At 39.1% G+C, this 16,491-nt stretch overlaps 1 protein-coding gene across 1 annotated transcript in view; it reads left to right on the plus strand.

The window, feature by feature from the left end:
- Positions 1–16,491, plus strand: part of rptor (regulatory associated protein of MTOR, complex 1) — a 483,948-nt gene that overhangs the window by 288,602 nt on the left and 178,855 nt on the right. Inside the window, exons 16-19 of the mRNA XM_073026287.1 lie at positions 412–603; positions 5,868–6,008; positions 7,676–7,796; positions 9,534–9,674. Of these exons, the coding sequence (XP_072882388.1) occupies positions 412–603; positions 5,868–6,008; positions 7,676–7,796; positions 9,534–9,674 (595 nt within the window). The remainder of the gene's footprint in view (positions 1–411; positions 604–5,867; positions 6,009–7,675; positions 7,797–9,533; positions 9,675–16,491) is intronic.

Genomic DNA, 16,491 nt, shown 5'->3' on the forward strand with positions numbered 1-16,491 from the left:
AAGTGATGCTAGTCACATGAGTGTCTGTACATAAAGTGAGTCTGACAGGAAATGATAAAGACATTTTATGCACAAACACCACATCTTTAAAGAGTGTTGAAAAGGTGTGAATATTCTGATTTTTTTCATGAGCATTTTACTTAATGGTATAAAATAAAGTTATTTAATATTTTTATTAAGCCATCCAAAGTAGATGAATGCAAAGAACACAGGTTCTTTGTAAAAAGTTGGCTCTCACAGCCCAGGTCCAATGCATTTATTTCTGATGGTCTTTGCAGTGGCAGTTCTGAAGCTGGACATTGCTGTTTTTACCTGAACATACAGAATTCCAGATCAGTTATGCAAATTGTGAAACTAATGATATACCAGGTTTCTAGTGGTTTAAACACTGTTCCATTTTCTCTTTTGCAGGAAGCCTGTTTACAGGGTAATCTGATTGCTATCTGCCTGGAGCAGTTGAGTGATCCTCATCCTTTACTGCGACAGTGGGTTGCCATTTGTTTGGGTCGTATCTGGCAGAACTTTGATGCTGCTCGCTGGTGTGGTGTAAGGGACATTGCACATGAGAAATTGTACAGTCTTCTCTCAGATCCAATACCTGAGGTAAATGACCCTAAACCTGTTTGCTATTTCCACTGAGTTAAATCGCAATGCCAAAATCAGAAAATAAGTTAAGTGAGAGCATAGGAGAATGAGGGGAGATTTGTTTCAAGGATACAAAATTATGAGGGGTGTAGACAGGGTAAATGAGGTTGGGTGAGACTAGAATGAGAGGTCATAGATTAAGTGTAATTAAGTGAGAAAGGTGAAATATTTAAGAGGAGCTTCTTCCCTCAAGGTGTTGTGAGTGTGGAATAAGCTGCCAGCGGAAGTGCAGATGCAAGTTTGATTGCAACATTTATTTATCTGTCTATCTACTGTATCTATCTGTCCATCTGCCCACCCATCCAGTGTGGAGTCGGCACTTCCAGCCCTTCGATCCATGCCACCCCAGCACCCCCACAACCCCAGTTAATCCTAACCTAATTTACAATGACAGTTAAGCTACAAAGTACACCTATACACTGTGGGAGGAAACCAGAGAATCTGAGGAAAACCACACATTCTACAGTAAGGACGTACACAGGCTCCTTACACAACAGTGCTGGAATTGAACTCTGTAATGCCCTGAACTGTAATGGTGCCGTGTTAACTGCTACACAGCTATGATGCCTGAAGAGAAGTTTGGAAAAGTACATGGAGCTATATAGGGCTACGGTCTAGGTGCAGGTTGATGTGACTTGACAGAATAGCAGTATGGTACAGACTAGATGGGCCAAAGGGCCTGCTTCCATCTTTGACTGAGACTATATTGGTATGTAAATGTCACTGACACTATAATAGCATTACGCTAACGGCTATGCCACCATGCCACCCCAGTTGTACTTGTACAATGAATTATAGTTCATCATGTAATGTGATCCCATAAAATATTCCATGAGTTTTGTCTTTTGACAGAGTGTAACAAGGTGGGCTTTAAACTATCGTGTACTTCAGGATATTTTCTGCCAAACATTGTATAAGTTAGTTTTCTAGACTAAAAATGTATGACTATGGTAGCAAATGCTTAACATAGCAGCAGTTTGGACTGGCATAATGCAATTTTTTTCTTGCTCGTTTTGTTTTACTGCTTAATTATGGTGGGTACACAGGTAGTAGCCATCCTGTGACATGTTGCCCAAGTGGCTGTTCTGTTTGTAAGTCCAGTGAATGTTGTTATCAGCTGATAGGATCACTGCCAAAGCAATCTCATGTGATTAGATGTGCTGCCTAACAGGAATCACTGCTGATTAGCAATGGATGTCTGACTGAAGGATGCTTTCCCTTTCATCCCTTGGGATGCTCAAGCTGTGGAACAACAAAGAAAGGAAAACATGGCAACTCTATAGAGTCTTCTATGACCTCAGGATTTCAGGCAGTGAAATACTTTCAGAGTAATTACTTCAGTAATGTAGAGAAATAATGCAGTTTGTTTATGCAGCATATCCCCACAAGCAGCAGTGATATTCATTTGATGGCCACTTTATTAGGTACAGGAGTGGAAGCTGATGTAGTCTTCTGTTGCTGTAGCCCACCCTCTTCAAGGTTCAATGTGTTGTGCATTTGGAGATGCTCTTCTGCACACCACTGCTGTAACATGTAGCTCTTTCAGTTACTGTCACCTTCCTGTCAGCTTGAACCAGTCTGGCCATTCTCCCCTCACCTCTCTCATTCACAAGGCATTGTTGTCCACAGAACTACCACTCACTGGGCGGTTTTTGTTTTCCACACTATTCTCTGTAAACCCTGTCATCGCTGATAATAAAATAAAATAACTGGACCTGGAACACCTGCACTCTTATGACTCAACCACGCTTTATTTTACGCGTGCACATGGAGAACAAGATGGCCCCTGTCGCCACCACACTGTTCTGAAGTCTGAACAGAAAAATGCTATTGTTAGACAGAATTGGCTTACAAGTTACAGATATTGACCATTTGGTAAATTTTGTATGTTTGAATTCCTTACAGATGTGCCATTCACAGTAGAGTCAAAAGTCAATAGGTTAAAAAGTCAATAGAAAGTACAAGTTAACAACCGATGACACTTTAAAGTTATAAAATGACTGTCCCTTAGTTAGGTGTGTTTTACATCCTTCTGTTATTCCTACCTCATCTGTTTCTGGCAGCCCCTACTGTGTAAAGGGAAGCTATATTGTTCTAGTTTGAATACACAATGCTGCAGTCACCTTTACCTATCTCGTCTGTAGTGAGCAGGGCTGGCTCCAGTGCTCTTACTTTAAAGGTCTGTCATTCGAGGAATTCGCTCATAAATCTGATATTCCTTTGGAATGTAAATGCCAGTTGTGAGCGTATTTGCCTCTCAGACACTGCAGTGCAATGAAGTAGTCTTTTCAAAGAGACTCGAAATCCATTTGTCCTCTCACAGAAAAGTATAGTGTGGAAATGGGCCCAACTGGCTCACTTGAGTCCACGTTACACTAATCCTACATTAAGTCCAGGTTTTATTCCCAAACACAAGAAAATCTGCAGATGTTGGAAATCCAAGCAGCAAACACAAATTGCTGGAGGAGCTCAGCAGGCCAGATAACATCTGTGGAAAAGAATAAACAGTTTACGTTTTGGGCTGAGACCCTTCATCAGGACTGGAAAAAAAGATGACAAGTCAGAGCAAGAAGGAGGGGGAAGGTTTTATTCTTTCCACATTCCAGCCGACTTTCTCCAGATTCTACCACTTACTGTCACACTGGGGACAATTTACTTAGTTGGAATGGCAGCACAGCAGTTAGCGCAATGCTTTACAGCACAGGCTGTAATATTGGGGTTTGCTTCCCACCGCTGTCTGTAAGGAGCGTCTGCACTCTCTATGTGACCGTGTTAGTTTCTTCTGGTGCTCTGGTTTCCTTCCACATTCCAAAAACGTACAGGTGAGGGTTAGTAATTTGTGGGGATGCTATGCTGGTGCTGGAAGTGTGGCTCAGCACAATCCTCGCTGATTCGATTTGATGTAAACGACGCATTTCACTGTATGTTTCGATGTGCTGCTTCCTTGTCACAAAAGCAGGTACAAAGATACTTCATTCACTGTAGGAATAAGTTGAGAAGTCCCAAGTTTGCACAAAAAAATGGTATCTCAATCTAAATTCTTTGTTTACATTTCTGGGTTAAAATTAATACACATAGCAATACATACAATGAATCAAGCTCATCTCAGACAGATTTCACCAACCTTACGACTTTTGGAAAATGAGATTTAAATTGTTTGTACGTGCTCACATGAGAACTCAATTTGAACCTTTCTGAACCATAAATATGTAAAGATATTCCACTGGAGGATATTAAAAATGGTGAAATGCTTCTTCACAATTGGTCACTTTGACCAGAAAACTTTCCAAAGTCCATTAAAATTTCTTGCAGAAGTAAGGATTTGATAAAGATGAGCTGTATTTGTCACATGTACATTGAATCATACAGTAAAAAGCATCCTTTGCTTCAAATCAAATCAGCGAGGATAGTTCTGGGCAAGCTGCAAGTGTTGTTGCGCTTCCAGTGCCAATATAGCATGCCTACAACTCACTGACCCTAACCAAACGTGTTGGGAATATGCGAGAAATCTCATGCGGTCTAGAACATACAAACTCCTTAGAGGCAGCAGTCGGAATCAAACTCCGATATTACAGCTAGCACTGTAATAGTGTTACACTAACCACTACACGACCATACTACCCATTAATTTGAACTCGTCCTAAGAAACCCCTTGTGAATCAGTGATTAAAATTTGGATTTATATTTTGGAATGAAATTCTTGTTTCAAATAAATTAATAGTCTACTTGTTTATTGACATTTCTCTGGTTTCTTGAGTGCATTTGTTTAAACTTGTTTTCTGCTATAGTTGTAAACTTTTAAAATTATGTTCTTGAGATATATTGTCAAAGGTATCCACAATCCTTAATTTTGTTCACCTACCTGACCAGACAATAGTGGCAAATGGTGTTCCAATTGGTACTTACTGACATTGTAGCATTTTCCTGGTACTGATGGAATGTTTAGTTTTGCATTTGGCTACTGTGAGAATTGCTGTTATTTCTGAGGTGACAGTCTAATACTACCGTATATGTACAACAATACAACTTGAGTATTCTTGCTGAAACCTTTTTAACTATTGTGAATCTAGTGTATATACAACACTTACATTTGTTGTCTAGACTTATAATGTTTCTGGCAACACACACAAAATGCTGCTGGAATGCAGCTGGCCAGGCAACTTCTATCATAGCTGCTGCCTGGCCTGCTGCGTTCCACCAGCATTTTGTGTGTGTTGCTTGAACTTCCAGCATCTGCAGATTTCCTCGTGTTTGCGTTACGATGTTTCTATATATTTTTTCTCACAACATCATTAAATATTTACAAATTGTTCAAATGATTTGGAAAAATGAAAACTTCCAGTATATAGCCCACCAAGACACATTAGGAGCATCATGTACAGTTTTAGTCATCCTATTATAGGAAAGATGCTATTAAACGAGAAAAAAAACGACCAGGATGATGCCTGGACTTGCGGGGCCTAATAATGAGAGATTGCCTAGACTAGGACTTTATTGCCTGGAATGATGGAGATTGAGAAATGCTCTGGTAAATGTTTGGTAAATAGGTTCATGAAGGGTCAGACCAGGTGAAAGCACATAGTCTTTTTCTCAGGGAGAGTGTACTGAAACAGAAGGGCATGGGTTTTGACCATAAGATATAGGAGCAGAATTAGGCCATTTGGCCCATTGACTCTGATCCACTATTTCCTCAACCCTGATCCATTTTCCGTCTCAGCCCCAATCTCCTATCTTCTCCCTGTATCCCTTTCTGCCATGGCTAATCAAGAATCTTTCAACCCCTGCCTTAAATACACCCATTAACTTGGTCTCCACAGCTGCCTTTGGCAATGAATTCCACAGATTCACCACTCTGACTAAAAATTAGAGGTGAACGATTTAAAGTCAGGGGCAGCTTCTTCATGCAAAGGATGGTGCATATTTGGAATGAGCTGCCAGAAATAGTGGCTACAAGCAAATTAGCAACATTTAAAAGCTATCTGGATATATACATGGATAACGGGTTTAAAGAGCTATGGATTAAACACGGGCTGGTGGGACTATCTTGCTGGGCAGCACGCTGTGCATGAATCATTTAGACTAAAGGGCCTGTTTCCCTGCTGTATGGCTCTACGATTCATTGAAACAATCAATATGAAATCCTGTGGTATTAAAGGGTAATTCTAAGATGGCAAGCTCTTACATTTTTTTATTTCTCAGAGCTTTCATTAACTATTTTCCAGGTGCGATGTTCTGCTGTCTTTGCCTTGGGCACATTTGTGGGCAACTCAGCGGAGAGAACTGACCATTCCACAACTATTGATCACAATGTAGCTATGATGTTAGCTCAGTTAATAAATGATGGCAGTCCTGTCGTTAGGAAGGTGGGTGTTTTAAGCCTTTTGAGTTATCTCACTGTTTCTGAGTTATTGGCTAAATTATTTCTCAGCAGATATCTCCTGTTGACCACTTCAGAAGCTTGTAACACTTTGATCTCAAGAATATTAACTCATGGCATTTGCTCAGAAGGGTTCTGCCATTGGTTGCATACAATACAACAATTACACTGTGTTGTTTCTATTTGATTGAGCCTTGAGACCAATAGAGCAGGAATCAAAGTATACAACCCTGATCACCCTGAGATTCCTTTACTTGCAGGCATTCGCGGTTGAACAGAGAAATACAATTAAATCAATGAAAAACTATGCTCAAAGGCCAACAAGCAACCAGTGTAAAAAAGAAGACAAAAAGTGTGCAAATACAAACAATAAATAAATAAAATTTCATATATTTTTTCCTGTATGGAACTGTAAGTTAACAGTGGCACACCGAGACCCACGTTCCAGGAATCCAATCCTGAGCATACAAGTTCCTTTGGTTTTTGTATATTTTTTATTATAAGATGTGATCTTTGCTTCTTTATGATGTTAAGGATATATTTGCTTATTTTACACTGATTTAGCACAATAATAAAAACATGAAAGATTATTAAACAAAAACAAACAGCAAATCAGGCAGCATCTGTGGAGAAAGAAGCTGGGTTAACTTTTGAGGATGACAATCTTTATCAGAACTATTGCTACTAGCTTTGATATGATTAGGAAAAACACTGTTCAATTGGACACAAATGTTCTTTTTGTATTTTCTCTCTGTTTTTGCATGGTTTTTAATTGCTTTAAAAATGTCCTTGAAAGTTGCGTCTTTAGGGCAAGCTATGAGGAAAGTGTTGTCTTAACCCAAAATGAGATTATGGATAAACTGAAACATACATGATTAGGTTGTAAGTTGTCAAATCTTAAAACTCAAATGCACATTCAAAGGATCTCAAAAGTTCAACTTGATATTTCTTCATTAAAGGAGTGTCAGTTTGATTAATCAGATTACCTGTTAGATCTTTCCTTGTAAGGATTAAAAGTTGTGGACTGGTGCGGTTTCTTTTGTTTTGGAGTAAGCTAGTAAAGAATGCTTTAGAAGCTCTCTCACATAAGTTTTACAAAGTTTAAAGTCTGTTTGGAGAAGATCTGGACTGTTATTTGAAAAGGCTTCACTTGAAGAGTCCTAAACACAAGGAGATTTGATTTAAATGAAAAGTAGAATGTTGAATTAACTCGGGTCAATCAGCATCTGTAGTGGGAAAAGGTGTCAACATTTTGAGTCGAGATCCTACATCAGGACTCAATATCTTCATGCTAAAGTCTTAGATTTATGAAGGTCATTGAACTCCATAGACTTCTAATTTTCCCCTTTTGACGCTTTTAAATGTTGTTTCTCTTTATAAAATGTGTATTTTGTTACTGGGCTTCTTTACTGCTCCTTTAGGAGTTTGTCTCATTTAATTGTGATCCTGATGCCAACTGGTAAAGGTTGCAAATTGTTTTTAATTTTGCTTGCATGATTTACTGTGTTGATAGTGTGTAATTTGGAATGATGCTCCTTGATGCCTGCCTTAAGAGTTGTTATGGTCACTTATTTCTTAGGCAAATGCAATAAACACAAGGTCAGAGTGCTGAAGTTATTTCATGATTAGCTTATTTTGTGTTTTAATTGGCAGGAATTGGTTGTGGCATTCAGTCATCTTGTCATTCAGTATGAAAGTAATTTCTGTACCGTGGCATTGCAGTTCATGGAAGAAGAGAAGAACTACCCTCTTCCCTCTCCTGCCAGTGCGATAGGTAGATATTTTTAACGTGTACTTCTCTGTGTTTAACATTAATGTCAATGTAATACAGTGATGTTACTTTTAGGGTTTATAGTAAATTGGGTCCCCCTTATTTGACTGAAATAAGCACAGCTGAACAAGAAAGTTGATAATATTAAGAGATTATTCTTGCCTTACTTTCAGACGTTGTCTCGGTTGGCATGGTTATTGCGTACTCCAATACAGTAGAATTTTTCACTTCATGTCAGGTACACAGAATAAGTGACGAACGTGACTGGATGAAGTTGAACATATTTGCAACTTCTTTCCTTCAAGAGCTTAGACCAGTGGTTCCCAACCTGGGGTCCATGGGCCCCTTGCTTAATGGTATTGGTCCATGGCATTAAAAAAAAATTATTGAGAATCCCGGCTTAGACTGACTCTTGACAATATGCACAGATCTTCAAACAGGACAAATTCATTGGTGCAAACACGAGGAAATCTGCAGATGCTGGAAATTCAAGCAACACACACAAAATGCTGGTGGAAACCAGCAGGCCAGGCAGCATTGATAGGGAGTACAGTCGACGTTTCAGGCCGAGACCCTTCGTCAGGACTAGCGGAAAAAAGAGATAGTAAGAGATTTGAAAGTGGGAGGGGGAGACCGGAAATGATATGAGTGGGGTGTCTTCTCCTATTATTTCGGGTCTCCCCCTCCCCTCCCATTTTCAAATCTCTTACTATCTCTTTTTTCCATTAGTCCTGACAAAGGGTCTTGGCCCGAAACGGCGACTGTAGATGCCGCCTGGCCTGCAAATTCATTGGTGCCATGGTTGGAAGGATTCTGTTTTACAGGTGTCAAAATATTTCCCTTTATTGAATCAATCCTTGAAAGTAAATTACTTGATTTATGCAGATTGGGATCACATTTATCCAGTACATTATAGTTGCCCTTTTACCGGCAGAGAGCATAAACACAATAAAAGCAAATTTTCAAAGATGTTGTATATTGTCAAAGTTAATCCACCCTTCATTCAGGAAAAAATCTTTACAGAAATTATCTGTCAAGAATCATCCAGAGTTATATATTTTTTAAGTTGCCATAATAATTTTTTCAAGTGAAGCCACTTATTCTCATAAATTGCCATACTATTTACTCATTACTTTCATTGTCCCACACTGCTATCAGTTTCATACCTTAATGAACAAACTAATACCTTTGCCCATTGAATAAAGTACTAAAACTGCAGAAGATTTAAGGACTGAAAAAGAAATCCCATTTAGTTCCATCAACTTTAATCACTATAACCATGCAAGAATTAAAACAAGAATTGTAAATTCTGAAAATCTCAAATAAAAACAAGAAAGTACAAGAATTCCGCAGTAGGTCAGATTTTTTAAACATATCCTGCAAGATTTATTTTGTCTGAATTATATGCTAATTTTCTAGTTACCATTTCAGAAATTGCTCTATCTTCAAAAAGCAATAAAGCTTGACCTGCTGGTCTCTGCCCTGTACCAGCCAGTGTACTTTGGGCAGAGATAAAAAAAAACATGAACTCCCCCACTTTCCAAAGTCCCACCCTTTTGGAATGCACAAACCAATGATTTAAAGTTTTTTTTGCTTTGTTTTGCTGCATCTAACAAGCATTCCCCCCGCCCCCCCAACAAACATTAAGAATTTTTAGCGAGAAAATCTAAATGGAACATGTGATAACTGCTTCTGTCATCCCCTCATCGTACTAATTTATTTTCATTATTGGACTCACAGAACCTGGGAACTTCACACCAGTACGTGATGGGCCAGCTGTCCCAAGGCTTCGTACCGTGAGTTCCTATGGAAATATCCGTGCAGCCACTTCAGTTCGCAACTTGAACAAGTCTCTTCAAAATCTTAATTTAAATGAAGAAAGTAAGTTTGGCTATAGAAGGTGATAAACATATGTGGGAACGTAATGAATGTGCCAAGTTCCTGTGTGTTCATAGACAGTCTTAATGACGCACCTATTCATGCTGAACTGGACAGAAAAAAACCACCAAGTACTAGATCTTTTTTTTTAACCAAGTACTATACAAATAAATTGTGAGGTGAACGGAATCTGTCTTCCACAGAAAGTCATCACAATGTTTGCTGTATCAATAATGAAAAGTATAGGAGAAAGGTTCAGGGTTGTAATGTTTTGATTTCCACTCCTCACTCTCTCTTCTCCCAAGGTGGTTCAGATAACTAAACTTTGCCTCATGCTCAGCGGTGATCTTTAAAATTGGCTTTCTTTAAATAAGTGAATGGTCCATTATAAAACTGGTCATCACTTACAGTTAAGTTTTATGTTTAAACATTCATTCTCTTTAAAGAGCTTGTATACCTACCTAACCCAAACTGGCTGATGTTGCTTGGGTCAGCACAGGGTTAGCACGACGATGGAGTTAAGAGAGTTTTTGCTTTATAACTCAGGCGTGTGATGGTTAATAAATTGCCCCAAATGTATAGGTGAGTGGTGGGAACTGGGGAGAAGTTGATGAGAATGAATGCATGGAGAATAAAGTGAGATTAGTAAAGAACCTTGTCAAAAAGTTCATAAGTAAATTTTATTATCAAAGTATATAAATGTGACCGTATACAATCCTGAGATTCATTTTCCTGTGGGCATGAATCTATTAATAGTAACTATAACAGGGTCAATGAAATATCAACCAGTGTGCAGAAGACAATGAACTGTGCAAATATTAATATAAATAAATAACAAAAAATGAGGGATAATGAGATTCGGAGTCCTTAAGGTGAGATTATTGATTGTGGGAACATCTCTATGATAGGGTAAGTGAGTGTAGTGATCCCCTTTTATTCAAGAGCCTGATAGTTGAGAGGTTGTAACTGTTCATGAACCTGGTAGTGCGAGTCCTGAGGCTTCAATACCTTCTACCTCCTGGCAGCAGTGAGAAGAGAGCACAGCCTGGGTGGTGGGGATTCCTGATGATGGATGCTGTTTTCCTCCAACAGCGTTTCATGTAGATGTGCTCAATGGTTGGAAGGTCTTTACGCATGAAGCGCTGGGCTAAATCTACTACCTTTAGTAGAGTTTTCCAGCTGTTCATACAAGGGATCTAGGTCTAAATATTTATAGTGGTCTAAATGATCAGTCGCTGATCACTTGATTGGCAGGGTCACATGAAGATTTTGAAGATGAAGAAGATCAGTTTTATTTGTCACGTCAATTGAAACTTACAGTGTTGGTCGCTTACATCACATGAAGTACTGTGGAATCCTTTTACCTCTGCTTAAGTCACTCACCATTCCTGGCTAGTGTCTCTCTTTTGTTACACACCTTATATTTGTCTGGTTTATATACTATCTATTTAACTGTAATCAAGATATAGCCAACATTAAGTTTTATTCAGGCTCTCACACTGTTAGTTCTGGTCATAGAGTTATACAGGATTTCAATAGGCCCTTTGGCCCAAATTATCCATGCTGATCATTTGCCTTCCTGAGAAAATCTGTTTGTACTGGCTCAGTTTTAAATTTCTTACCCTTATTTTAAAAATTCTTCTACGTCTTTATCGTTAGTAATTATTCTCCAATTCCACAACTACCCAAGATTTCTGTGCACCTCCAAATGTGGCTTCTTGCACATTCCCAGTTTTTCTTAGCTCCACCGTTAGAAACAGGCCTTTCGCAGACAAAGTCCTCAACTCCCTCCTTTCCTTCCTTTATATAGCAAGTCCTTGAAACATAGTTGAAAGTAAATTTATTATCAAAGTACATATATGTCACCATGTACTATCTTGAGGTTCATTTTTGAATTTGTTCTTCACCAGTCCTAATTTCTCTATATGGTGTAGTGCCAAATTTAAAACAAGTCATTGCTGATTTTGTATGCTAAGCCTTGGAATATCTTACGATAAGTACATGTTGATAAATGATTTACTGATCGTAATTTTTCTAGCATACGCAGCAGTTCACATTTTTGCAATATATTAGCATCATCTAGTGGTACAATATTAATACTGACCTCTATCTGTCCAAGAGTTTCTAAGTCAAATTGCTGCCAAAAAAATGTTAGTGTAAAGCAAGCAAATAATTTTGAACTTTCTGTGGCATCCAATATCTTGTATATTGATTTAAATTCGAACATATAGCAAACCGAATCAAGGTTTAAAAAATGATTATATCTGGCTATCTCATGTTTGTTTTGATGAAGTAACTTCAACTTCAAACGTTGACTGCTTCTCTTTACAGAGATGCTGTTCACCTTTAATGTTTCCAGCTTTTTCTTTCTTTCAGATTTCTAGCATCTGCATTTTTTAAATTATTGTTGCTTCTGAAAGCTTTGTAATATTAATGGAAATCATGAAGCAGGATTATGTTTCCTTGCACTGACAGATGAATATGGATAATCAGATATGGGTAGAAGATTGGATCTTGATGCCCCTTTCTCAACTGATGTTTCATCCTTGGAAGATCAGTGGCAGCCCTGATCAACACTGTTGATGGATTATAGCATGTCCTGCTGTCTAACAGATTTCAATGAGATTTCAATGTCCTGTTGTGGAGGCTAGGATTTAAATTGTTGCTTTGGAATCTCTGCCATCTATCTTATATTTAGTACCACACAACATAAGCATATTGTTGGTCAGATTGTTGTTAACAAATCCACAAGGAAATGATTATGTCTCATTGTACCATTTTGCTGAAAATGACTTACTGGATTTCTGAGAAAAGAGAAAATGTTTATTTATATACAGGATGTGGGCATCGCCAGCAAAGCCTAGTTACCCTTGAGAAGGTGGTGATGAGCTGCCTTCTTGAACTGGTGCAGTCCTTGAGGTGTAGGTGCAACCACAGTGCTGTTAGGGAGGAAATTCCATGATTTTGACCCAGCAGAAATGAAGGAACGATGGATGATACCTTTCCAAGTCAGGATGGTGAATGACTTCCGAGTGATGGTGTTCCCAGGTATCTGCTGTTCTCATCCTTCTAGATGCTAGTGGTCGTGGGTCTGGAAGGGGCTGCCTAGGAGCTTCAGTGTGTTTTGCAGTGCATCTTGTAGATAGTACACACTGCTGCAGCTGTTCGTCGATGGTGGAGAGCATGGATGGTTGTGGAAGGGGTACCTATGAAGTGGGCTGCCTTGTACTGGATTGATGTCAAGCTTCTTGAGTGTTGATGGAGCTGCACTCACCCAGGCGAGTGGCGAGTATTCCATTGCACTCCTGACCTGAGCCTTGTAGATGATGTACAGGCTTGGGGAGGCAGGAGGTGAGTTATATGTCGCAGGATTCCTATTCAATTCCAGTCAATTAAATAACTCTCGGGGCAGGATGGCAGCGTAGTGGCTAGTGTAACACCATTATGGCACCAGTGAACCGGGTTCAGTTGTGCTCTTGTCTGTAAGAAGTTTGCAAGTTCTTCCCATGACCATATGGGTTTCCACCGGGTGCTCTGGTTTCCTTTCGTGTTCCTAAGATGTATGATTTAGTTGGTTAATTGGTCTTACGGGTATGATTGGGCTGTGCGGGCTCGTTGGGCTGGAAGGGCCCATTACCATGCTGTATCTCTAAATAAAATAAGTAAGTTGATGCCGTGCTTGAAAGAAAGCAGCTATTTCAACTATTGTTCCACTTGTCCATTTCTACAGACTTACTTAATTAAGCATCTTAATTTGGATATAAATGTGGTTTCATGGTTAATTTTTTTAAATGACAAAGTAGCTGAAATTTTATCTACCCCCCTACCCCCCCCCCCTCCACTGGTAGATACCAGCTATAAAATCACTTCATTCGTTCAGCCGATCTATGATGATTGCATTTCAGATCGTGATAGAGGTACAGTACAAGATCATGAGGGGCCTGTTTCATATAGTGGGGGAGTTCAGAACTCAGAACAGGGTGAGATGGCAATGGGGGAACCCCTTAATGTGAAGCTTGTAAGGGCATTATTTGATAGTTCTGGGCTTGTTCACACTGGTGTTTAGAAGTATGGGAGGGGGGGGAGAAGAATCTCATTGAAACCTACTAAATGTTGAAAGGCCTAGATTGAGTGGGCATGGAGAGGATGTTTCAGATAGTGGGGGAGTTTAGAACCAGCGGGCACAACCTCAGAATAGAGATATTTCTCTTTAGAACAGAGCTGAAGAGGAATTTCTTATAGCCAGCGGGTGGTGAATCTGTGGAATTCATTGCCACAGATGGCTGTGGTGGTCAAGTTATTGGGTATATTTAAGGCAGAGGATTATGAAAACCAGGACTGTTACCATAACTTAATAACTCAAATCCAATTTGATATTGTTAGTTTCTATTACATACAAATTTTCTTGTACAAAGAAAACAAAATAGTACTGTGGCACCTGGTACAAATTAACTCAGCTATTGGCCTTGAATTCTAAGCTATTTAGGAAGAGCTGAATTTGAGGAAAAAGCTGACATTTAAGTAGAGGTTCTTCTCGAAAGAGAACGAGAGTTGAAAATTATTCAAATAGAGTCAAATAAGTGAAAAGAAAAGATTAAAAATGAGCTTCAATGGTCGCCTATTGAAACGTACGGTGAAAGGTGTCATTTGCATCAAATCAAATCAGGGAGGATTGTGCTAGGCAGCCGGCAGGTGTTGCTGTGCTTCCATTGCCAACATAGCATGCCCACAACCCTAAGAATGATCCAGTGTTTATTTGAAATGTGGAATGAAACTCATACGGTCACGGGTAGAATGTGCAAACTCCTTATAGACAGTGTTGGCGATTGAACCCTGATCTTACAGCTAACACTGCATAGCGTTATGCTATCCGTTACGTGACCATCTGTGTTGTCTTTGATATAAAATAAGAATAAAAATAAACATTAGAAGTAAAATAAAGATGCAAAATACTAACAATAACAGTAAAATAAAGTAAAACAGCCTGTCCACCGAGTTATATTTACCTTTTCCCACAGGGTAATTGACCCATTCAGAGTGAGGTTTCAATCTGTACGCCAGCCTTCCCGAGCATAAGATGGAGGGGCTGGATGCGAAGTGCATTGGTGAGTTCAGCAGCAGGTGGTCAGTCAGCCGCAGCAAGACCTGCACTCCGCATATCTCAAGCATCCGCACATCACTAGAACTTTGTTATGACCTGACAGCAGAGATTCCCTAGCTCCCTGTAAGCATGATTCAGTGTGCAACACGACAATGTAATACCTGATGTTTTCTTTTGATTTAACGTTGATCGTGATCAATTCAAATTTAATATCAGATATGAAAGTAATTAGTTAATTAATGCAGTGCTTTTGTATTAATATCATCAATGTGTCAGATTGATACCACTGCAATAAATAATATCTTAATGCAATTGAAAATCTCAAACCATCTTATGAATATTCATTCATCTAAAGCAGTGTATTCATTTCTGAGGGTGGATATTATCACAATTAGTGCGACCTGATCCAAATGAAGCTATCATTTCTGTTTTCCTAAAGTGTCATTTGGTTGCGATTACTCTCGCTACATACTGGTAAAGTGACGTCGCTTCGGTTTAATTAACTCGTTTTTATTTATTTAGCGGTATAGCAAGGAGTCGGTCCTAACAAACCCAATGAATCCTAACCTAGCCTAATCACTTACAATGACCAATTAACCTACCCGGTATGTCTTTAGACTGTGGGAGGAAACTGGAGGACCCGGAGAAAATCCGCATATTCCACAGGGAGGACGTTCAGAGACTTCTTACAGAATGGCATCGGAAATGAACTCTGAACTCTAGAATGCTCCGAGCTATGATAGTGTCACGCGAACTGTTGTGCTACCATGCATTAAAGAAAAATGATACTAAAGGGAGATGTAAATATTCCTCTTCCAGCATTTATGTCAGAGAGTTGTACATTCCCTAGCGCACGAATATTATGTTGTGTAGAAAAGTTCTGGTTTGAGTTGTGTAGAAATGTTTTGCTTTGTTTTTCCAGGAAACCAGTAAAGATTTAAACTTCTGCTTTGGCATTTTACCAACAGTCCTGACAAAGTTTGAGTATCACTAGCTATGTAACCATGAAGCAGAAATTTACACCATTTTTTCTTTCATAATTAGACTTCTCCATCTGAAGCTCCATCCTTGTAAATCTCTCGTGCTGTGATATCCTTAAAATTATGACACATTCTTAAATTACTGCCAATAGTGAGAGATTTCTACCTTATGTAAAGTGACTACATTTTTTAAAATTGTGAATTACTTTGGAATGGCAGCTGTCAGAATGCAAGATGTTAATGCAAGATGTTCTGTATTAACACTTTCCAAATTAATTTACAAAATAGGTAAATATCTTATCCGGGTGCAGCACAATAGCGTAGCGTTTTGTATAATGCTTTACAGTGTCAGTGATCTGAAGATCGGGGTTCAATTCCCGCCACAGTCTGTAAGGACGTTGTATGTTCTCTCTGTGACCATGTGGGTGTCCTCGGGGTGATCCGAGGAGGGTGGGGGGGGGGGGGGGTTATAATTGTGTTGGTGAGTTTGCTGTTTTTCTCTGAACTGACTTCCATGGTTTTTCTTTGTTTCGTGGTTATCTGGAAAAGAAGAATCTCAGTTGTATGCTGCATACATACTTTGATAATGAATGAACCTTTGAATCTTTTTTCTGGTTTCTTCCCACATTTCAAAGGCATATGGGTTAGGGTTAGTAGCTTGTGGGCATGTTGGCACCAGAAGCATTAGAGCATTTGTGGGCTTCTCACAGCACAATGCTCTGACTCTTTTCATCGTTGA

This window comes from Hemitrygon akajei, chromosome 22 (assembly GCF_048418815.1).
Source record: "Hemitrygon akajei chromosome 22, sHemAka1.3, whole genome shotgun sequence".
NCBI classification, from domain to species: Eukaryota; Metazoa; Chordata; class Chondrichthyes; order Myliobatiformes; family Dasyatidae; genus Hemitrygon; species Hemitrygon akajei.